The following is a 25653-nucleotide window of genomic DNA, read 5'->3' on the forward strand; positions in this document are numbered from 1 at the left end:
ATTACATACGGCGCTCAAAAATCCATCAAAATGTTTAAGTACGATTTTGGTAAGCTATGAAGCTACACCGCTTGATGGATTGTCGGCGCATTAAACATACGAGTATTATTATGGTGTGTGTATAAGGTAACACATATTATCTGCTGTTTTACTTCGCAATATTATGCAAAAGCAACTTTTCTTACCTTCTGGTACCTGCTGATGTGTATTTGGGATCTGCGTAAATCCTGAAAATTTGCGCGCATCTGTGCTGACGTGGTAATCGATAATCTTCTTATTTTTCTCTATCTTCTTTGTTATGTGGCATTCATCCTCCGCTGTTGCCATTTGTAATATAAAGTAGTGTAAAGTTCTTACTTATATCTGTCAGTAAACTCGCCATGAAAGCACTAAAACATACAGGTATAGTGAGTTTACATTATTCACCCAAGGAACTTTATTTATTGGAGATCTGGTCGGACGGTTTTTCACGGGACACATTTACAGTGTGGTTGTTTCCGGATTAGGAGATGCTGCGCCGTTATTGATTTAAGCTAAGTCTGAACGTCAATAAAACAGTGAGCTCCATCTTTTGACACTTCTTCCACTCCCGTTTTTGCACGCTACACCGCTACAACAAAGATGACAGGGAGAGGACGCTGCCGAAGGTGAGCCACGTAAATAAATAAGACCGCCCACAAAACGGCGCATCCGGAAGCGACTGTCAGAAAGCGGCTTGAAGATGATCTGTAAAACATAATAAATGCAACATTTTGACCATAGAGCCAGCATTACATGTTGTGTAGACCACAAGGAAGTGTTTTCAATTTAGAAAAAATAATAATAATATGACTCCTTTAATGGGCCCTATAATCCGGTGCGCCTAATATATAAAAAAAGAAAAAAAATAGACCATTCATCGGCAGTGCGCCTTACAATCCGGTGCTCCTTATGGTCCGGAGAATACGGTACTTGGTTTTCTACATAACTATTACATGAGTTTTGTTTGATTTTATTTGGAGAATATGCCCCAAATGTCATGCTTGCAGGCCTTTTTCTACCCCCTGTTTTACACCAATGTAATAGCATTTGTTGATTCCCTAAAAAAGTAACTATGTTCGATTCCCACGGCTCTGCCCTGCTGGATCATCCACATGACAGGACAGCATCCCCCGCTTGTCCTCCTTCCTCTCACGGAAGCGGCATCATTCATCCTCACACAGAGAGAGTGTGTTGTAGGAGTGACGATATGTGGAAGTGCCAGCAGCCTGTGGCTATTGCCTGCATGTGTTGCGTGTGTACAAGTGGTCATGACATTGGGTACACCTGCACTCATCCAAAAGAAGAACAAGTCAGCCTTTCCAATGTGATGGTAGTTCACACTAATGTGTCTAATATATTGATTTGATTTGATCAGGTAATAATTACAAATTTACAGAATTTAAAAAATACCCTGTAGTTGTTGTTATTTGTAATGTGTTTAGTTTGTTTTTGTTTTATTAATGGACTAGTCAAAGTTGTCATATTTTAGCTGCACCGGGTATGAACAGAGCAAGTGATTCGATTTTGGAGGTGATCCAAATTGTTTTCTTTATGTCATGAGGTTTTAACATCTCTGTGTGTGAATGCTAGTGACCCCGCCTCTACCCACACAAAGAGAGTGGATGACTGACAAGAGGGTTCACTCTGTTCATTTAATTTTGCCGGAGATAGGGCCTAGTCGAGGTACGCACTGCAGTTTGTGCTTTTATAATTTATTCATAAAATGTAAAATAAACCCAACAAAAAATGTTCAAACACCATCGATTTAGATGTTGTTTTTTATTATTGTTGTGTTGGGATTATAGTTATACATTTTGATTTACTATATATGTATCACTATTGTTTTTAATATTAACAAAAATTATAGTAATTTAATAAACATATATATATATTTTTTTTTTAAAGAAATGAAAACACTTTAAAGTGATTATATTGGGCAGACAATGCTTATTCTCCATAATTAATTCATATGATTATTTAATTATTTCCTTTGCAGGCTTTTATCAGGTTTGGTTTGCTGTTATTGTTTTATATTCTATTTGTACTGTAGGATCACAAGGTATTCTATTTTCTATTATATCTATTACTATCAACCTATGGTTACTTATAACCTACTCTCTTAATATCCTAGTTTATTTCAATTGTTATATACTATAGTTCTTGTGGTATTCATTGGGCTAAATTTGAGACCTCAGGTACTAAATTCCCATTGTGTGTTAGTGTGACAATAAGATTCCTTGAATCATTTTACTTTTATGATAGAGATGATTTTAAAATGCAATAGTTCAGTCAATGTTTTGCTTATTTGAATAGAAATGTTTTGTGTGAATGCTTGATCTAGATCTGATCCGGTTTGGGCTTCAAGTGGAATCCCACCTTGATAAACCTAATCAAATTAGGTTCTTGTTTGTATTGACGGAATCTATTAGATGCTTCTTGTTGTTACCTAATAAAGTGACCTGTCTGTCTATTGGGTGGAAAAGCTCCCCCTAACCAATACTCCCTCCTTATTCTATTTCTGCCTTGTTGCTCCACTTATCCATTAGACTCCGTCCCCTATCCATAACATGATTTAGCCCTCGCCTTGCCTTGTTCACGCAGCGTAAATGTAATCCCAAGCAGTTTGGCCGCACACCCCTCCTACCGGATCCGGACACGTTTTTTTGTTGATATTGTCTACTAAACAAGCTGTAGTGTAACTTTAGCTGTCAATCATTCTGTGGGTTGACAGTGGCCTCATCAATGATGCCCATTGATTCATAAATTAATGTGGCCCAGTGTCACCTGTGTGTGTGTGTGTGTGTGTGTGTGTGTGTGTGTGTGTGTGTGTGTGTGTGTGTGTGTGTGTGTGTGTGTGTGTGTGTGTGTGTGTGTGTGTGTGTGTGTGTGTGTGTGTGTGTGTGTGTGTGTGTGTGCGCATACAAAATAGCAAAATCAGTCACTAAATTAGCAGGCCAGTATCTTGCATGATTGGCAACCATCTATCTGAACCCCACAGCTGCTGGCAGGAAAGAGAGAGTGGAACAATGCGAGTTGTGGTGATGTGTGGTAGAAGGGTTGTGTGTCAAGGAGAGGCTGCAGAAAATCAAATAAAAAAAACAAACAGAGAAGAGAAGAGAGGGAGAGACCATTTTTGCCGCTGAAATGAATGCAGAATGGATTGGTAGTATTTCCTTCATCTTTATATATATATGTACATTTATCAAAAGCAGAGGATGTATTATCAGCATGTATTGGTAAATACATGTTTTGAGGTTTTTGATAGAATTTGTGTATATATATTTATTTTTTTCAAATAGTATAGCAGGCTGAGGGAAATGCCACAGTTAAGAAACAACTTAGAAATTGTAGTTATTGTAGTTGTTTGTTATGATAAACATTTTAAATATATATTATTGGTTTTTATCAGCAGTCCAAGTTGTCTATAAATACAGTATAAAAATATTGCAGTACTTTTTAATGAAATAATAATATTATGATATAAACATTATTATTATTATTATTATTAATTGTTATTATTATTATTGATAAATAATTAACTATAATAATAATAATATATAAATGCTGAAAACTTACATAGTATTATTACTAGGGCTGCGAATCTTTGGGTGTCCCACGATTCGATTCAATATCGATTCTTGGGGTCACGATTCAATTATAAATAGTTTTTTTTCAATTCAACACGATTTTCGATTCAAAAACGATATTTTTCCGATTCAAAACGATTCTCTATTCATTCAATACATAGCATTTCAGCAGGATCTACCCCAATCTGCTGACATGCAAGCAGAGTAGTAGATTTTTATAAAAAGCTTTTATAATTGTAAAGGACAATGTTTTATCAACTGATTGCCATAATGTAAATTTGTTTTAACTATTAAATGAACCAAAAATATGACTTATTTTATCTTTGTGAATATATTGGACACAGTGTCTTGTCAAGCTTATGAGATGCGATGCAAGTGTAAGCCACTGTGACACTATTGTTCATTTTTATTTTATTTTTTTTCTTATAAATGTCTAATGATAATGTCAATGAGGGATTTTTAATCACTGCTATGTTGAAATTGTTACTAATATTGATACTGTTGTTGATAATATTCATTTTTGTTTCACTAGTTTTGGATTGTCGTGTCGTGTTTGTGTCTCCTCTCAATTGCTCTGTTTATTGCAGTTCTGAGTGTTGCTGGGTCGGGTTTGGTTTTGGAATTGGATTGCATTGTTATGGTATTGCTGTGTTTTGTTTTGTTGGATTGATTAATAAAAATAAAAATAAAATTAAAAAATCGATTTTTGAAAAATGAGAATCGATACTGAATCGTACAACGTGAGAATGGCGATTTGAATTTGAATCTATTTTTTCCCACACCTCTAATAATTACATAGAGGCCATAAACAGCTCACATTCATATATATATATATATATATATATATATATATATATATATATATATATATATATATATATATATATATATATATATATATATATATATATATATATAAAATACAAAAAATGAGTTTATAAATGTGAAAAAAAATGGGAAACATTTTTTATCAATGTTTTTTAAATACAATTGTTAACATAAATCATAAACTAAATCCTACAACAACAGCACTCTGCTGTTTTTGATGGTCAACTGCAAAAACAATTGTATCCCCTACATTACAGAGGAATGCTGCTGTTTTTAAGAAACCTATTGCGAAAACACAAGTCACAAGGCAGTAGCTCTCTGTTTTTAACAGTAGCTCTTTAGTTAAAGATCATTTTTGTGACAGGACTGTTCTGTTGTTTTTGATGACAACCTTCATAACGTCAGTGAGCTTGTCACCATTCCGTCTGCAGAGAAGAATTTATTTTTGGTTTTAATTACATTCTGCACAACCATCATGGCAAATATTTACAATATTTTATGATAGTTAAGGATGAAAAGAGCAGGAAAGATAGCTTTCTTTGTTGTTGCCAAAGCTCCTCTGCGCTCCAGCCTTTTTTTAATTAACAGCACGCATGTTGTCAGGCTTTGTTTAATAATGCACGATCGCTATCGTCCGCGTTTGAATAGAGCGCCGCCGCTGAATGTGAACACAATAACATCACCGCAAGCTCACAATGACAACATTGTATGTTTTTCTTTCTTTCTTGTAATAATAAATGTGCAATGAAAAGCATCGATGGCAGCAGATGCATAAAAGTGAAGAAGTGGGTTGCAAAGTTGAAGATAAGCTGACTTTTGTTTGCATACATTAAAGCAGGGTTGGCTAACCTGTGGCCCCGCCACCATAGACGGCCTGCGAGAGCATATCATTTGGCTCTGTCGTATGGAGGACCTTCGACTAACCATATGACAGACTTATTTGAATATGCAGCTCATGTAATTGCTTGCCATCTAAACAAGTCGATGTGCTTTCTTTGGCACACACACACAAACACACACACACACACGCGCTGGGAAGTGACTCTTCCATTTAGAGAAGTGTCAGAACATCCCCCCCAGCACATCAAGCCGTCCTCTTATATCCCATGGCAGCTCCAGCCGAGGCCATGCGGGGTATGTCAGAAATGTGCGGGCGGAGATAAAACAGCTTTGTTTCATTCATTTCCTCTCTCCTTCTTTCCTTCCCTTCCCTTCCTTCCTTCTTTCCTTTCCTTACACAGGCTGTGACTAGACCCTGCATCTGAGGACTCAGACCAGGACTGACTCACAGGGCTCTCTCTGTGAGCCAGCGCCACCGAGGCTGCCAAAGCATGCTAGTGCCAAGCTGTGCCACCATGCCCACAGCCAGACCAGCAACGCTGCTGCTACAGCTGCTGCTAGCCACGGGTCTCATCCTGCACCTTGCCGACGCTCAAAGTAAGTGAAGGGACCGAAATACCAGTGGGTGTTCTCGGCCCGAGGGTAGTACATTTTGAGAGCTGAATCAAACTAATATAGACCTAACTGTACTCGACAAAGCATCTTAATTTGTATCATTTCAAACATGAAATGATTCATGCAAGTGCACAACACAAAATATCAACAACAAAATTGAAAAACTATTAAATTATATTTAAATGCATGTTGACGTTGAATAGTTTACCCTAACAAAAATATTTTTTTGTAATTATTATACATTTCACAAATACTATGGTATACAAAATGTGCTTGACCAACTGGTAACATTTTTATAAAATATAGTTCAAATGTATATACGAAAATGTATGAGCACTATTAATATAGGATCTTTGACTAGTAGGACTAGTCGGTCCTTAAAAACAGCACAGCACTTCTGTCATCGGAGGATAAAGACTAGCAATCAGTCCTTGGGCTGGAAATCTCAGGGTTTACCTCACAATATCATATGATCACAATACATGGATCACTGTAACGATAATATCACGATGTAAGGATACTGCAATGTGTTGTTCTTAATAATCTACGATATATATTTGTTTATAGGGGTGAAACAAACAAACAAACAAAAAACAAAAGTACATTATAGTTTATATTTTGCAGCATCATTTTACCTGAGTGCAAACAGCAATAGTACAAAAACTGGTACAGTAGAATATAACTGTAAACATTAGTTTTTCATGTGTCTCATGAACAGTGACACTATTGTAAACTCATTCAGAAAACATGACATTTCGTGTCTCTCAATTTAATCAAATCTGATAAGTAGTACCATAGCAAAAATAAATATTTATCATATGAATAGAAAAATCTAAATTTCTCTGACTTGGCTGAGTTTCCTCCAAAAGTTCAGAGTGGTGGCGAACAACATGCGTGTTTGTCTTGCCGCCCGTGTATTATATTTTTCTTACATACTAAAAAGTCCTTATCTAGCTTTGTCCCATCCATAACATAAAAGCCAAAGTGATTCTACACTTTCGATATAAACTACATCAATTGGTCTTTCAATTTAACTTCATCCCTCGAGTCCACCTTTTTAGTGCAGTTTTTTTGTCTTTTTTTCTTCTGTGACTTCCGCCTAGCTTTAAATTACTTGTGTGAGGAACATGTAAAACTCACCAAGAATAAATTATATGTGCGGAGAGCTTATTGTTTATCCATTATAAGGTTAAATATTGCGATGGTTCGCCATATCGATCTATCGTCACACTCCTAGCGGGAGCTTTAAAAACAGCAGCGATCCTGCCATCAAGTTCTAAAAACACTATGCTGAATGACCTTGGGTCATCATCATCGTCAAACCATCCCCTCCTGTCCTATTCAGTGATATTCACACTGAGAAGGTTTTTTTCTCCAGTGGGTGCAAAGGGAGCGATAAAAGTTTTATTGTCCCCGCTGTGACTCCAGAAGCTAATGATTCATGGATGTGGGTGTCACTGGGGGGCGCAAGGGCCAGAGCTCAATGAGCTTTGAAAGCTGTTGTCACACATCAGCGGACAGGTGCCTGATGTCAAGAGAGCTCAATTCCGAGCCACTTTCTCATCATGAGATTCCCGACCGGGCAAGCTGAGCACTTCTAGTCCACCTGATCATTGTCCTCAAGAGTTGGACAATAAAGACTTGAGTGCACTTTGGTCATTTGGGAAAATGGGAGTCATGGATCACTGGGGAACGTCATAACATCTTAATAACATGCTGTTTTCAATTTAGGAAATTAATCTACAGTATGTAGAAATCTGATAGAGGTAGAGGGCTGAGCAGGAAATAGAAACAGTACAATGGTAGGAACAATATTATTGGTCACCAAGGTAAGCAAAACATACAGTATACAGGCGTTTTACCAAACTCCAAAATTTTCCATCAAATCAATGCTTTCAGAAAATGTAGAACACTGATAGATAGGTAAAGAAGTGACTTTAAACGTGAAACTGGTCAGCCAGACTCCTAAGTTATCCAAAAAACATATACATGTATGGTTTTTAGCTTGGTTCCAACTTCCCACAAATCAAGGGATTATTGGTTTGATATAGGAAGATCTTTGAAAGGTATAGAGCAGGGGTGTCAAACTCATTTTAGATCGGGGGCCACATGGAGAAAAATCTACTCCCAGGTGGGCCGGACTGGTAAAATCACGGCACAATAACTGAAAAATAAAGACAACTTCAGATTGTTTTCTTTGTTTAAAAATAGAACAAGCACATTCTGAAAATGTACAAATCATAATGTTGTTGTTTTTTCTTTTTTACAATTACCTGTATATATAGTATATATACTTTATTTGTTGTTATTTATATTTTCTGAATACATTAAGTGATAATGTTAATCAGTCAACGCATTGGGGTTAATTTTCAATCTATCAAGATATATTTTTTTTATACATCCATCCGATTTCTACCGCTTGTCCCGTTCGGGGTCGCTGGGGGTGCTGGAGCCTATTTCAGCTTCATTCGGCCGGAAGGCGGGGTACACCCTGGACAAGTCGCCACCTCATCACAGGGCCAACACAGATTTTATCAAAATCAAATTACAGGATGTTATTCATGTAAGTTGATAATTTTCCTCGACTGATGTACAAACATCATGTGGTTTATTTTGTACATATGTAGCATCATCTACAAAGATACAAAGAGTTGCTATTGCTACATCCGGTGGACACATTTAAAACAGCTGTTTTTTTCATTAAAACATTTCAGGGTAATTTTATACTTAGCAAACTCATCCCGCGGGCCGGTTAAAACCTGTTCGCGGGCCTGATCCGGCCCTCGGGCCGTACGTTTGACATCCCTGGTATAGAGTGTACTGACTATCAGTACACTCTATACCTTCCAAAGTTCTTCCTGTATACAAAACCAATACCAAGTGAACCATGCTAATAGTGGACTGCAAGGTAACCAAAAAAAAGATAGAGGCATGCCACCAAACTTTATGATTTTCTATTATGTCAAGAATCTTTTTCAGTTTAATATTGGTAAAACATTGTGAAATTAATGGAAGGCTGACTGATGAGAATACTAAAACAGGTCAAAGGTGTTTGTGGGCTCCAAGGGACCCAAAAAGGGTACAGGCATTTCCGCAAGAGTTAATTGAGTCATCATTGTTAGAACACCATTAAATGGGTGGAGCGTCAACTGGAAAACCTGAACAATGCTAAAAACTGTAAAACATATAAGGGGACTCCAAGGTGTATAAACATAAGTCACTAAATATTGTATGACATAAAGTATCAAATAAAATGATATACTGGTATTTCAAAAGTATCCTTTGGTTCAAAATAGGTAGAATTCCTAAAGATCAGGGGTCTGGGTGAGGTTTGTAAAAAAAAACAAAAAAAAACCTTCTCAAATGTATTTTTTTAATATCTTAACAAAATAAAATGGAAAAAAGGAATAAACAAATGCACAGAGAACGTTGTTTCCGCAATTTGCGTCATTTCCGCTTCTTTTTCCTGTGACAGCTGCATGGCGGTCCGCGGATAATAGCCCGTGAGCAGTCCCCTTTGTTTTTGCTCTCGATGTTCATGTCTTTCATGATGACATGAACACAATGGCATTTGTAGATGGTGGAAAGTACCAGGATAGCGAGTGCAAAAAGGCGATTGCTCCCGGAGTGTTACCCGCCGTGCTGTTGTTACTGGCAAAAGAAGCCGAAATGACATTGTGCTGTTGTTATTGTAAACGCAGTCATAGAATAGAGACAAAAACAAAACAAATGAAATCATATAGAAATATATGTAGCGTTAATCGTGTGAGGCAATGCAAATACAGCTCAAACAGCACGATGCAAAAAAAAAAACAAACACCCACAAATAACAGTGCGACCCTATAATTGGTCTAGGTTGCCGACAAACAGGCGTCGCTAAGTGACTGCAGACTACATAAGGCTACATTAAGTTTCTTACTTTTATTTTATTTTGCCGCATACGCGTCACTTTGATTTATTTTTGCCAAAGAGAGACATATCTACGTATAATGTCCCATTGGGCAGCAACTTAAAACACTTTTTTTGGAAGTGTTGTGAACGCAGCCCATGGGACGAAAGTCCGCGTGTGACCTATAGAAACGAGGCAGCCAGCCAGGGACGGAAGAACTCTCCATGGCAACGCTGCTGTAACTTTCACTCATTGACAAATGTTTCTCTGCTTGCATCAAGCCCAGTCGGAAGAGCCATATACCCCACCGTGATTGGTAGGTTTGTTCAGCTCCGCACACAACACTAAAAATTGCCATTCATATAAAACTTGCGGACCACACTAACATTACACTTTCATGTTAAAGTGGGGCCACAAAATATCGTCTTAGGCCGCGAGTTTGAAACCAATGCTATAGATTGATTAAGAGCACTGACGAGAAAACCAAAATAGGTCTTCAGTGGTAATAAGTTAAAGTTAAAGTACCAATGATTGTCACACACACACTAGGTGTGGTGAAATTTGTCCATTTGACCCATCCCCTTGTTCCACCCCCTGGGAGGTGAGGGGAGCAGTGGGCAGCAGCGGTGCCGCGCCCGGGAATAATTTCTGGTGATTTAACCCCCAATTCCAACCCTTGATGCTGAGTGCCAAGCAGGGAGGTAATGGGTCCCATTTTTATAGTCTTTGGTATGACTCGGCCGGGGTTTGAACTCACAACCTACCGATCTCAGGGCTGACCCTCTAACCACTAGGCCACTGAGTAGGTACTAGGCCACTGAGTACCTAATTAAAAAGGAGCAATATTAGTGGAATCCAAAGTAACCAAGCTGAAAATGTTCCTTCAAATCAGTATATATAGAACATCTGTAGGGGCAGCGCTGACTAGAAAACTAAAACAGTTCAACAATGGTAGCCATTTAGGTTTACAGAACTTATAATATTGTAAAAAAAAAAAAAAAAAAAAAAAAGACAACTTCACAAACTGTTACCCTCTATTGGCGCTCTTTGTGCTAGAGTCTTACGGGGCATGTGAGGGCACAAAACGGCTGAGTCGGACCCCATGTTCAACAGATGGCGCGTCATTCGCAGCCGCAGGTCCTGCCCGCTCATCACGTTGCCCCCCGAAAATCGCTATTCAAGATAATGCTGGATTTGTTTCCCCATTAAAATGCAAAGCATGGTGCAAAATAGATTGAAAAATGCTCTTTGAGGATAGAGGAAGGTTTTTTTTTTACACCCCTCCATCCCTCATTTTTCTCCTTCCAATGTGGCCCATTTTTAATTTGTGTGGCAAATTGGGCTTGGCGCTTGCTTGAAAGAGAGACGTAATTGTACCCCCGGTGAGCTGACGGAAAGAAAAAGAAGCGCAAAGAGGCACTAAACATGTTTTTTTATGCTGAACCATCATTGATAAACCATTTGCTGACTACAGAACCTGAACCAGGTAAACAATGATAATAATGGACTACAAGATAACTATAAAAAGGTACAAAACTCTAAAAGGTTTATTCTAATCGAAGGATTCTTGGTTCAACTTTGGTAGAACGTCGATAAGTGGGTCGAGTGCTTACTTGAAACAGGTCAGTTGTTGTTATTATTATTATTATTATTGTAATTAATTATTCATTAGCTGTAAAGTTCCTTTAAAGGGGAACTGCACTTTTTTGGGAATTCGATTTCGTTCACATTCATTATGAAAGACGTGATGACAGATGGAATTTTTTTGTATGCATTCTAAATATTTAATAAAAGTAAATAAAAGTCATCTTACAGTGGAGCAAATGGGAGTCCCACTATTTTGCCCATAAAATCTGATAAATAACCATTCAAAAAGCGCCAACAATACTCCATTTACATTTGGTGACTTGAATATTAACCAAGTATTAGTGATATTGTTATAATAAGCGCTAACACAGACAAACTATTTATAGCGGCGATGTGAACCCTTCCTGTGTGCCTATGTTTACATCATCAACTAATCAGCTGCTTTCTCGTTTCCTTGCCCCCTGTAAGTTTATTGTAGATCATAAATCATGCATGTCACCTGAAAGGTAGATGGCTGGTGATACAATCCGACAAGTTGGGACACATTGACAGCCATTTAGGACCTGGAACTGGCAAGAACGACACGAAAAGCGCTTGTTATGAGACATTTTTCTTCTAAATGGGAATACATGAACATCCTAGCAGTCGGCATCCTAATGACAGCAGACATAGTTCAGTAAGTGATGTTTTATTATGTTTGTTGGCTCTCAAAGTCTGTAGTGAGTATTAATCAGTGATGAAGGAAAAAAACAAGCGTTATAATGCGTTTTTGAAATTAATGAGCCGCATATGGGCCGGCGTGGCGAAGTTGGTAGAGTGGCCGTGCCAGCAATCGGAAGGTTCTTCTACCATCCTAGTCATGTCCGTTGTGTCCTTGGGCAAGACACTTCACCCTTGCCCCTGATGGCTGCTGGTTAGCGCCTTGCATGGCAGCTCCCGCCATAAATAAATGATAAATGGGTTGTACTTGTATAGCGCTTTTCTACCTTCAAGGTACTCAAAGCGCTTTGACAGTATTTCCACATTTACCCATTCACACACACATTCACACACTGATGGCGGGAGCTGCCATGCAAGGCGCTACCAGCAGCCATCAGAGGCAAAGGGTGAAATGTCTTGCCCAAGGACACAACGGACCTCAGTGTGTGAATGTGTGTGTGAATGGGTGAATGTGGAAATACTGTCAAAGCGCTTTGAGTACCTTGAAGGTAGAAAAGCGCTATACAAGTATAACCCATTTATCATTTATTTATATGCTTAAAATGATCAAAATATGTAAATATTAAATGTTGTTATAAATGTGCCTGTTACAACATTTCAAATATACTTACATCATGTCTATAAAGCCCTAATGGAGGTGTTTGACTTTTTTTTAAAGAGCTTTATAGACAGAATTGAATGGCTCTCATAGGCTGTGTTGTAAGCGGACTTTTGATCAAATGTATTTAATATTTAGAATGCATTTTAAAAAATTAATCCTTCATGTCTTTTGTAATGATTGCGAACGATACGCAAGATTCCCCCCAAAAAGTGCAGTTCCCCTTTAAAGTATAAATTAAGAGTTTATTGGTTTAATATAGTGGGAAATGGATGGAGCACTAAATAGACAACCAAAAAATGTGGGCAATGCTAATAATGAACTCGAAGGTAACCTTACAGACATGTTCCCAAGCGCTCGATACATGTCATCGTACCCTCAAATCAATACTTTCTTGGTTCAAGAAAATGACTAGAAAATGTATACATGTGAACAATGACAGTAATTGTGAACGATGCTTATAATGGACTCTAAGGTAACCAAAAAAAGTACAAACATGTCTGCGGGTAGAGCGCTGACTAGAAAAAGGTGTTGGACAACTTCACTTACAGCACCATGAGAGTTGAAAAACAAGTGTCCTCTACATCGAAGCTATTGTCATATATGTCTGATTTATGACACCAAAAGACTTCCAAAAGTTTGCGAATAAATAAATATGATCAAAATAGTATCAATCTCACAGAGATTCCCGAGCCATTTTGAAAGATGAGGAAGTCAGTCAAGCAATCGCTTCCCCAACAACAACAATGCTAATCAAGCAGACTTGGTGAGAGCCAACAATTACTTTAAAAAAAATGATTATATTTTTGAGCCCGAACACAAAAAGGATGAGCAATAAGTCTTAGAAGCCGATTAATGGATGCAGTTTCATTGTGACACTATAGCATCAGCAGCATTGCTAGGTGCCAAACAGACAAACTAACCATAATAAAACAAACACTGTAATATTTCTACTCTCGCTGGGATGCCGACCGATGGGAGTAGAGTATTGCTCACATAATTCCATTTAGATAAAGATTCAGTCGCAATCCTCACGAAAGATTAAAAAAAGTTCCTGCAGGAAGCGTCTTGGGGGTCTATTTCGCCATCGTATGTCAAAGTCGACCAGCCTGTCAGACCATGGCCACATTTGTCTACTACCAGGTGAGGCATGCATGAATTATAATCTAGAATTTTCTCTTAGCAAGTTTGAGTCCAAGCAGAAGCAGCCGTCAGCTCAGTGTGTCAACAATAGCAGCGTAAACTAGCATTACCTCACTGCTATCAATGCGCCGCTAAAATAGTCTGTCTGCATTGACTCTTATAATAACAATATCACTCATATTTGGTTAATTTTCAGGTCACGACATGTAAATAGAGTATTTTTGGCAGTTTAGAGAGAGTATAATGAGCGCAACAGAGAACCCCCGATCTGTTGACTTAAAGGCCAACTGAAATGATTTTTTTTTTTTTTAAACGGGGATAGCAGATCCATTCTATGTGTCATACTTAATCATTTCGCGATATTGCCATATTTTTGCTGAAAGGATTTAGTAGAGAACATCGACGATAAAGTTCGCAACTTTTGGTCGCTGATAAAAAAAAGCCTTGCCTGTACCGGAAGTAGCGTGACGTCGCAGGTTGAAGGGCTCCTCACATTTCCCCATTGTTTACACCAGCAGCGAGAGCGATTCGGACCGAGAAAGCGACGATTACCTCATTAATTTGAGCGAGGATGAAAGATTTGTGGATGAGGACGTGAGAGTGAAGGACTAGAGTGCAGTGCAGGACGTATCTTTTTTCGCTCTGACCGTAACTTAGGTAAAAGGGCTCATTGGATTCCACACTCTCTCCTTTTTCTATTGTGGATCACGGATTTGTATTTTAAACCACCTTGGATACTATATTCTCTTGAAAATGAGAGTCGAGAACGAGAAATGGACATTCACAGTGACTTTTATCTCCACGACAATACATCGGTGAAGCACTTTAGCTACGGAGCTAACGTGATAGCATTGTGCTTAAATGCAGATAGAAACAAAAGAAATAAGCCCCTGACTGGAAAGATAGACAGAAAATCAACAATAGTACTATCAGGAGACACCGATACAAACACTGGACCTGTAACTACACGGTTAATGCTGTGCCGCCTGTCGAAGCCTAGCAATGCTGTTGCTAACGACGCCATTGAAGCTAACTTAGCTACGGGACTTCGCCAGAGCTATGATAAAAACATTAGCGCTCCACCTACGCCAGCCCTCATCTGCTCAACACCCGTGCTTACCTGCGTTCCAGCGATCGACGGCGCGACGAAGGACTTCACCCGATCATCGATGCGGTCGGCGGCTAGCGTCGGATAGCGCGTCTGCTATCCAAACCAAAGTCCTCCTGGTTGTGTTGCTGCAGCCAGCCACTAATACACCGATCCCACCTACAGCTTTCTTCTTTGCAGTCTCCATTGTTCATTAAACAAATTGCAAAAGATTCACCAACACAGATGTCCAGAATACTGTGGAATTTTGCGATGAAAACAGAGCTGTTTGTATTGTGATACAATGTGTCCCAATACTTCCGTTTTAACCATTGACGTCACGCGCAAACGTCATCATACATAAACGTTTTCAACCGGAAGTTCCCCGGGAAATTTAAAATTGCACTTTATAAGTTAACCCGGCCGTATTGGCATGTGTTGCAATGTTAAGATTTCATCATTGATATATAAACTATCAGACTGCGTGGTCGGTAGTAGTGGGTTTCAGTAGGCCTTTAATTGTTGGTTATTTATTTACGATTTCGAATGCATTAAAAAAATCCAAGCATAGGTGTACGTAAGGATTGTGAATGATAAACAGCACATCTCTTTCCAATTTGTGCGTATTTCCAATATGACTGATCTGATGATATGGTCAGAGTGCAGGGGCGTTACTACTGTGATGTCAATCTCTGAAAATAGGTATTTCTGAGCGCAATATTTAAAATGGCTGACTGAATTTGTGGCATTTTGTGATGTTTAAATGGTGTTTTCACATACTTTGCGAATTTCAAATACAATTGGATATGGTTTCATGGATACAATGAAACACAAATAAGCAAGGAAAGTCAACTTGTTTTTCCACTTTACTGGTACTTTAAAAAGGGTACAGACATGTTCCCACGCTCTGAAATGTTCCATCAAATCAAAAGGTTGTGTTCAACAAAAGTCAAATGCTATGTGAGTGGTATGCTGACTAGAAAACCAAAACAGGTCAACATTGGTAATATTTCTGAACAATACTGGATTAGTGGACGATTAAGTAACCAAAAAGGTTCCAAAGAGTTGCCTTTTTCAGTATTTGTAGAACACCGGTAGATGGATTAAGCGCTGACTTGAAACATAGAAAGAATGTTGTTAACATTGTTGTGTTGGCTGTTTTTCTGAAATTATAATCTTTAAAAACTGCAAAAAAAAAAAATTGTTTTTGTTGTATTATTATTATTATTATTATTATTATTATTATTATTATTATTATTATTATTGGTAGTGGTAGTAGAGCTCTTGCATTCTCTCATTTAACTTTGTACTTGTTCATGTGTCTATGTGCTTTTTTTGGAAGCTTTTTCCCTAACGTTTACAAAAACCACAATGATGATATTTATATCCATTCGCCGTATAGACGCTATTATATCACACCCCACGCGCTACATGTGTAGCACAGCAGGCTAACCTCCAAGCTCGTCCGTAAGGCTAATGATGGTCTATTTCCCAGCTGACACCGCCGTGCAGTAATGTGTGTGTTTTATTCATGCATGGCCTAATAGGAATTATTGTAAAGTAGTGTCACATTTGCATAGTAGCTTCGGGGGTGGGGTTGTACAAAAATATATATTTTTGCATTATTAATTAAATCCCTCTGCTTAATTTACCTACATGCTCATTTGATGTAGAGTATTGCCTTTTACAATTGCACATACACATCACACAAATAGGAACACGGAACAGTATACTGTATGTTCTCTTAAGAGTAATAAACATAGTAGAGTGTTTGTCCATCCGATTTAATGGCGTTAAAAACGAGAAAGAGAGCTTGGCGTCAATCCTGACTCCCCGCCAGCTCGTTCATCATCCCGACGGACGTTTGCTCGAGTGGAAATTCCATTTTGCCGCTCATTTCAAGGCACGCCGCATAGTCACACTTGAAAAACGACAGTCTAATTAGCGTTGTTTTTGGATGACGACACTAGCATTAGCGTGGTTCATTTCAGGTCACGCATATAATGCCATCATAAGCAGGATTGAGCTCTCCACTTAATACAACATTTAACGCAATCAACAGCAAAGGACATGTAACATTTTACAATATTTTTATTTGGCCGGTTATTTGGTCCGATATTTTTTTTTTGGGAGGTGGGGGGACAAAAAGCATGACATTTTCATCATAGAGTAAAAAAAAACATTACTAAGTGCATTTTGGTATACTTTGCCTATTGTGGCAACATTTGACGATGACAAAATTCTCTTGTTAATTATCTACAGGCCACCTAAATATTCTGCAAATTTTTTTGATGATTTTACTGAACTATTGTCTAGCATCTCCACTGACTTTGACTGCCTGGTTATAACTGGTGATTTTAATTTTCATATTGACGATTTAAATGACAAGGGCGCAAAAGAACTTTTTACTATTTTAGACACATTTGAACTGTCTCAACATGTGAAAGAGGCTACACATTATAAGGGACACACCCTGGACCTGATTATCACAAAAGGTCTCAATGTTTCTGATGTTCTTGTGATTGATCCTTCATTGTCTGATCATTTCTGTGTTTTCTTTAATATTTCTGTAATTCCGGACACACAAACAGAATCAAAGAATGTCAAAAAGCGGTACATAAATGAACATGCTAATGTCCTCTTTAAAAACGCCATCTCCTCACTACCACCTCTAAACCCATGTCATGCTGATGATCTTGTAAGCAACTTTAATTCCAAAATTGTGAATATCATAGATATCATTGCACCTGTTACAGTTAAAACGATTTCTGGCAAGCAAAAGGCACCCTGGAGAAAATCTGCTGCTGTAACAGCCCAGAGAAGAGAGTGCAGGAAGGCTGAACGAATCTGGCGGAATACAAAACTTCATATTCACCATGACATCTATAAAGAGAGCCTCCAGGCCTACAATTTAGTCTTAAAAAGTGCTAGAGAAACATTCTTCTCCAATATCATAAACAGCAACACAAATAAGGCCAAAACCCTATTCACAATCGTTGACAGACTGACTAAACCCCCAACACAAATACCAGCCGAACTCCATTCCACGCAGAAATGCAATGACTTTGCATTCTTTTATACTGATAAAATTGAAGGCATCAGACGCACCATCAATATCTCAAGTAAAAAAGTTGGATCACCACCCCATTTAGGCAAAAGTAACACAGCAATGATGGCAAGCTTTAATGCCATAGACTCTAAAACTCTAGTGGAAACAGTGACAGCTCTAAAGTCATCCACCTGCTGCCTTGATGTTTTACCTACCAACTTCTTTAAGAATGTTTTTGACTGCCTATCAACAGACATCTTGCAAATAGTTAATAATTCTATTAAATCGGGCAATTTCCCGAAGGCTTTCAAAACTGCAGTCATTAAACCTCTTCTAAAAAAGCAGAGCCTAGATGCCTCTGTTATCAACAACTACAGACCAATTTCAAATCTACCATTCATAAGTAAAATAATTGAGAAAGTTGTCCTCCAACAACTAAATCACTTCTTGGCTTCTACTGGCTGCCACAACAACTTCCAGTCAGGATTTCGACCTCTTCATAGCACAGAGACGGCCCTTCTTAAAGTTATAAATGACATCCGTCTAAACACAGACTCTGGCAAAACTTCAGTATTAATGCTTTTGGACCTCAGTGCTGCATTTGACACTGTCGACCACTCAATACTTTTGGACAGGTTGGAAAACTGGGTGGGGATCTCAGGCACAGTTTTAAGCTGGTTCAAGTCATATCTACAAGATAGGAACTATTTTGTTTCCATTGGTGACTTTGTATCAGAACCAACCAACGTAACGTGTGGAGTCCCCCAAGGTTCAATCTTGGGGCCGACTTTATTTAACATCTATATGCTCCCACTAGGACAAATCATGCAAAATAATAACATTGACCATCATTGCTATGCCGATGACACCCAAATCTATGTAGCGCTATCACCAAATGACTATCGCCCCATAGATCTTCTGTGCCAGTGCATTGAGCAAGTCAAACACTGGATGTGCCAAAATTTCCTACAACTAAATGAAGATAAAACTGAGATAATTGTTTTTGGTGCTAAAAAAGAAAGGTTTAAAGTCATCCAACACCTTCAATCACTGTCCCTGAAAACCTCAAATAAAGCCAGAAATCTTGGGGTTATTTTAGATTCTGATTTACATTTCGACAGTCACATCAAATCAGTAACAAAATCGGCCTACTATCACCTCAAAAATGTAAAAAGACTTAGAGGGCTCATGTCAGCTCAAGACTTAGAAAAACTTGTACATGCCTTTATTACCAGTAGGCTAGACTATTGTAATGGTCTCCTTGCAGGTCTTCCCAAAAAAACTGTCAGGCAGCTACAGCTTGTTCAGAACGCTGCTGCTAGAGTTCTAACAAAGACCAAAAAATGTGAGCACATTACACCAATTCTTAAATCCTTACATTGGCTCCCTGTACATCAGAGAATAGATTTCAAAATCCTCCTGCTCACATATAAATCACTACATGGTCTAGGGCCCAAGTATATCACTGATATGCTCCCACTATATACGCCCTCTAGATCACTAAGATCTTCTGAGACCAATCTGTTAGCGGTTCCAAGAGTAAACTCAAATCAAGGGAGATCATCATTCAGTCACTATGCAACACATAGCTGGAATAAACTTCCTGAAGATGTCAGACTCTCCCCAACTCTCACTACTTTTAAAACTAGACTGAAGACTTTTATGTTCACCTTAGCTTTCAGCTAAATCTTTTAATCTTTTAACTTTTAACGTCTGCACTGTTTTTATTTTTATTGTCTGCATTTTAATTTTGCTTTTATTTTCTTTCATTTCACTTTGTTGTCTGTGAAGCACTTTGAGTCTGCCTTGTGTATGAAAAGCGCTATACAAATAAAGTTGCCTTGCCTTGCCTTGCCTAAACAAAAATCCTGATGGCCGTCTATTATTGTTTCCCAAGGTCGGGATTCATCGCTACTCACCATGTTTTTTGTCCACAGAACACAGGTCACAGTATAGGTGTCACATGTTTGCAACAGCACTTGAGTACTCTGCGTTGAATTAAAATAAATAAATCGTGTCACTATCACCAACGTTGATAAAAAAAAATGATTGGCATGCTGATGTTATTCAGTATCTTACTAACCTTCATAAATCACCAACATAGGCTTTTCCTAATTTCTACAATATAATATAAAAACAGACGCCCAATGTTATCTGCCACCATGCAATAACCTTGTTCTTGTCATTTATTTCAACATTTAAATACACCTTTGCTCTCTCGCCTCTTGTCAACATACTGCGCAATTATCACAAAATACCGCATGTGGCCTGTTATTAACGCAGTAAATGCCGACCCCTATGGCAAACGTGTTATTATTGAAGGCCATTTGCCTCAACTTTATGGATTGCTCTCGCTCCGGTCGAACAAGGGGCACAAAAGCCTGTCAATTTTGCCAACCTAAGCAAATCACCCCCCAACGATGCAAACATGTTCTGGCCAATGAGTGTTTTTCAAAGTGCACTTACGACTCTGAAAATGTAATTTTGTGATGCGTATTAACACAGATGCTATAGATTTCAGTGCTTGACTGCACAATTGGGATTTAAAAATTAAGATGACGAACATTGGGCGTGCTCTTGATACATGTATAATCACTACGTTTTTAACTGTAGTTTTGCCAACTAGCCTCTAGACCAGGGGTGTCAAACTCATTTTAGATCGAGGGCCACATGAAGATGAATCTACTCCCAAGTGGGCCGGACTGGTAAAATCACGGCACGATAACTTAAAAATGACGGCAACTTCAGATCTTTGTTTAAAAATACAACAAGCACATTCTGAAAATGTACTAATCATAATGTTGTTGGGTTTTTTTTTACACTTACATGTTGTGGTTTATTTTGTACATATGTAGCATCATCTACAAAGATACAAAGAATTGCTATTGCGACATCCTGTGGACACATTTAGAAGAGCTGTTTCTTTCATTCAAAAATTTCAGGTAAATTTGTATACTTGGAAAACTCATCCGTGGGCCAGATATAATCTGCTCGTGGGCCTGATCCGGCCCTCGGGCCGTACATTTGACACCCCCGCTCTAGACTGTTTGATGCACAACTCAATATTGTACTTTTCACCATTTTTCTCTGAATCTGCAAATGTGACCCAACTTAATTTGGAAGTGACAGTTATCTGTGTATGATGCAAACATCAAAATATGCAGAGGTTAGCAGGGCGAGCACCTGTAGCCCCTTAAAATAATAATACAAAAAGATAATAGCATCACTTTTGCCAATGATTAATCAAAAGACATGATTGGAATGTTTATATACTATAACATAGCAACTCGCCTTTAGTCTGTTTGATGCGCAACAAATTAGCTGCCAATATTTTTCTGCCAACAATTGTTTGATTGATTTATTTTACAAATTAATACAAATTTTAAAATATGTTGGAGTTAGCAGGGGTAGCATTCATTGTCCCTTAAAAATAAAACAAGTAAAACATCAAAAACCCTCCAGCATCACCTTTGTCATCAAATATGTTTTCTTATTATTTATTTAGAAGTGACCATGCATGTTATGGAACATCAGTTTATGACACAAACGCGAAAATGTGCAAAAGTTAGCATCTGTAGCCGAGCATAATATGTGACAGAGTGGTTGTTTTGATATCTCCTGTAACTTTTGAGAGTCAAAACACACATACATTATTATCCTCTTAAGAAGATTGTGCCATTACCGTTATGATATCCAACGACAGAGATTCACCGCCATTACTGATGTTTTTTGTGCGTAAAACACAGGTCACAAGTGTTCTTGATAGATAACAAAAATGTGATGGTACAAGTTTATTTTGGTAACCTTGCAACTTGTGACAATCCAAAACCTACACAAATCCTTCATCATTGTATCCTACCACGCCGTCACTTCTGTTTTGTGTGCTACACACAGGTCAGCATTTTAATTGTAACGCGTTAAAATGTGTGTTTGTAAAAGAATTTGATAGCTAAATGTGGAAAAAATATTGTACGTTTTTCTTCAACAGTTTTCCATTATTTCATAGTAGATCACTAAACTTTTTAATGCATATTTTTTGTGCGCAGAACACGGGTCACAGTTTTAATCAAATCACAGTAAAATGATGCGACTTCATAACAGTACGATCTCAGTAAACGATCTCAGCATGGGCCAAATATTTATCGCTTCAGCATTAACAAAGTTATTACTTTTTGGACATAGTTTTAACAGCTATCAAGACAGTTGACTGTTTAATTTGGTATTTTTGGTCATTGTACCCGTGTGACATGTTTGTTGATCATTTTTGTGCACAGTACATACGTGACATTTTTAATTGGACCTGATAGAAATTTGTAACTCCAGATTTTGACATTGTGATCTTTAACGTCAACATTTTTTTTACATACATTTTGTGACATTCAAAAGACAGTATATTGTTTCATAGGAGGGTTTTATTTATTTTCCCACAAAGTATCTAACGGCCAAATGACAACACGTTTTGCCCAGCTACGTGTGCATCCGTGTGCTTGCCTGTGCATGTGGCTAACACTTGGCCCGAGGCTTTCACTTTTGGTTTCACTGCAGGAGTCCTCAGAGCACATTTGCTGCAGCCTGTGGGCACTTCCATTCTTCATCAGTGGGGTGGGGGTTAATGATGTAAGCCATTCCTCTCTGTGGAGACTGCTGCCTCGGGATTTGCTGGGCCCCCTATACAGCCATTCCACCTCCTCGTCAGTACCTAAAAGCATCGGTAATCTTTTTGCCGATAGCTCATCCTTGTCACAGTCGATTTGCATGGATTGATGGAGTGAATACGCAGCTGGCACACTTTTGGGACAGACATAGATTTATTTATTGCGGTTTTATTCGTCTCCATTGAGAGAGGAAAATGGCTTTTTCCATTTGCGCACAAGCCAAAGTTGAAAGCTGGATCATATATACATTCTCAAACTCAAAGCCACTTGACAGTTATAGTGTGTTATAATGAGCGTCCATCATAACAACCTTTTCTCCAGAAGCGTTAACACTTTAATTTATGTTTTTTTATTTTTTATTATCAGCTCTTTTAAAATGAGTCAAATCATATGTGATGAATGGGCTTCTTATTCAAGAGTGGATAAAGGTAATGAAACAGCACTGCATTAAATTAGTATGGAAGGAAATGGACTCCTTTTTGCCGCTCTGCTGTATATTTTGTTTGATTGTGCAGTATTTGTTGTTATTGTATTGTTTTTATTACATTTTTTTTCTCTCATTATTGCTAATCTTTTTTCCAATAACATTTGCGGGTCCCAGCATAGGACATAGGGGTGTTAATAATAAGTGAAGTGAATTATATTTATATAGCGCTCAAAGCTCTTTACATAGTGAAACCCATTATCTACATTTTTAAGATACGTTTAAATCAGTGTAGGTGGCACTGGAAGCAGGTGGGTAAAGTGTCTTGCCCAAGGACACAACAGCAGAGACTAGGATGACGGAAGCTGGAAATTGAACCTGAATTCCTCAAGTTGCTGGCACGGCCGCTCTACCAACCGAGCAACGCCGCCCAATGATAATAATAATAATTATTGTTATCATTATTATTAGTAGCATTAATTATTATTAATAATATTGTTAATAACCATAATATATTATTGTTATTATTTATATTGGTATTATATTATTTGTATTGTTATTATTATCCTTGTCTAAGCTGTATGGATAATACATTAATCATAATTATCATTACTAAAATGTAGATTAAAATTCAACATACTTGTACACAAAATGAATGTATTTATGATTTAATCATAATAAAATTATGTGTTTTTTTGTACTATTTAATTTATTTAACTTAAGTTAGATTCATATTTAAGTTATGACTATTATCAAAAGTTCAATGAATATTTTAAGTGTTTTCCTTTACTTTGATTTGTAGTATTTTTTTGGACATTTTACCTAAAAAAAAATTGTGACTTCACTACAGACTGGCTTGGGGTTAAGGTCAGGCTCTCAAATTCTCCCACACTGAAATAATCCAAGCATATCTTTAGGAATCTACGAGACAACGGGTTCTTTCTCAAATACAGTCCAAAAATGTGCTTTTAAAAAGCAATTGAATATAAGTGTGTCCCAATACTTTTGCCCATGGTGACAATGCATTCTGCAGGAACTCCTTTGACCCTTTTAAGCTCCTGCGACAGCAACTGAGCTGTCTGACGTTTTTCAGCGCAAACTTTCTACTTAATCCGTCCCCCATCTGCTCCCGTCCCCCCCCCAGCATGATAGTTAGCGCTGGCTGGATGATGTCGATGCCTGGATTTGTTCCTAGCACGTTTATTTACCGTCCAAATGAGATTTACCGTCTTGGAACCAATTTGACGATGCTCGATCTGCGGTCTGCTACTAAAACGACAAGGTCTAATTGAACAACCTCCACCATTTCGTCCTGACTCTTAAGTCCAAAAGATGTCAATGTAACAAAAGATGACGTGTAGAAAAGTCCTCTAAAAGGGTTATTCCTGTCACATGTTGTAGAGGATCTTTGATTAGCAGTAGGTCTTTAGAAATAGCAAAGTGCTTCTGTCATTTAGAGAATCTTTGACTAGTGTTTTTGACTTGTACCTAATAATCTGTCCCCTCTCATGTAGCAAAAAATGTATATTTTTCCGCCACTATGATCCCATTTAATCCTGACAGTAATCCAAAAGACTTTAATCCTGCCGTCATGATTAGGCTTCAGACTTGTTAAAATGCTATCAGCGTGTTTTTTTTTTTGTTGTTTTTTTTTTTCTCAGTGATCAGACACGTGCTAACTTTTGAATGTAAAGCCATTTAGCCTCCATAGATACTATAATTAGCTCTCTTTATACTGTGGATGTGCTTTAGGTGAAGAGCTTTAGCAGATAGAATCCTGCAGTGGAGATTAATTTCATTATAAACCCAAAAGAAGCAGAAATCTTGTGATTATTAGGAGTAGGTCACTGCTCTACATCTGTAAGATCTGCTCAACTATTGATTAGCTGATAATTAAATTGTCTAGCTATCTTGAAATGGATTAATAACTATCCTGCTAATGCCCTGCGCGGACATTTGAGCCGCATCGATTGGTCTTCGTTTCGAAAGGAACGTCTCGACAAGGCTTAGAATTTGTCTTCATCACTGCCCGAATGAGGCCAAATACCAAATAGCTAGACAACATTTTGAGCTTTCGTTTCTAACTAAGCACCCATGTAAAGGAATCCAGAATCAGAACCAAAATATTGGAATTTGAAATCCTTTGACCTAAAATTTAACACTGGGGCTCACAGAATGTGAACGAAAACCAAAGATCCTCGGAATTTATTCAGTCAAAAAACTCCAAATGTGCCATCAAAAACTTAAGTCGCCGTACAACGATCAAGACCAGGGGTCTGCCTGGGACTGCTGAAGGTAGTCCTGGTGAGGCTGCCCCAAACAAAGTTTTATATATATATATATATATATATATATATATATATATATATATATATATATATATATATATATATATATATACACACAGTATATTTCTACTAGTATTTAAGTATAGTTACCCTAACCCATGGTTGGCCTTAAGTCATTATAAATGTAAAATTGAATTGAATGCAAATATTGTATAATTTACACCGTTGAGTAGCCCAGGAGATGGTCAGAGACACTTCTGCTTGCCCACAGGAATCTTCTCTTTGTGTTGCTTAATGTGTCATTTTTGTACTGTCATTTTTG

The 25653-nt window shown here is 37.9% G+C and overlaps 1 protein-coding gene across 50 annotated transcripts in view; it reads left to right on the forward strand.

Annotated features, from left to right (window-relative positions):
- The window catches only part of LOC133661813 (receptor-type tyrosine-protein phosphatase delta-like), a 660250-nt gene that overhangs the window by 498153 nt on the left and 136444 nt on the right, over positions 1-25653 (forward strand). For all 50 annotated transcript variants that reach the window (XM_062065281.1, XM_062065286.1, XM_062065292.1 and 47 more), the window contains one exon: positions 5678-5873. In XM_062065281.1, the coding sequence (XP_061921265.1) occupies positions 5768-5873 (106 nt within the window). In that variant the 5' untranslated portion in view covers positions 5678-5767. The remainder of the gene's footprint in view (positions 1-5677; positions 5874-25653) is intronic.

This window comes from Entelurus aequoreus, linkage group LG12, assembly GCF_033978785.1.
Source record: "Entelurus aequoreus isolate RoL-2023_Sb linkage group LG12, RoL_Eaeq_v1.1, whole genome shotgun sequence".
Taxonomy (NCBI): Eukaryota; Metazoa; Chordata; class Actinopteri; order Syngnathiformes; family Syngnathidae; genus Entelurus; species Entelurus aequoreus.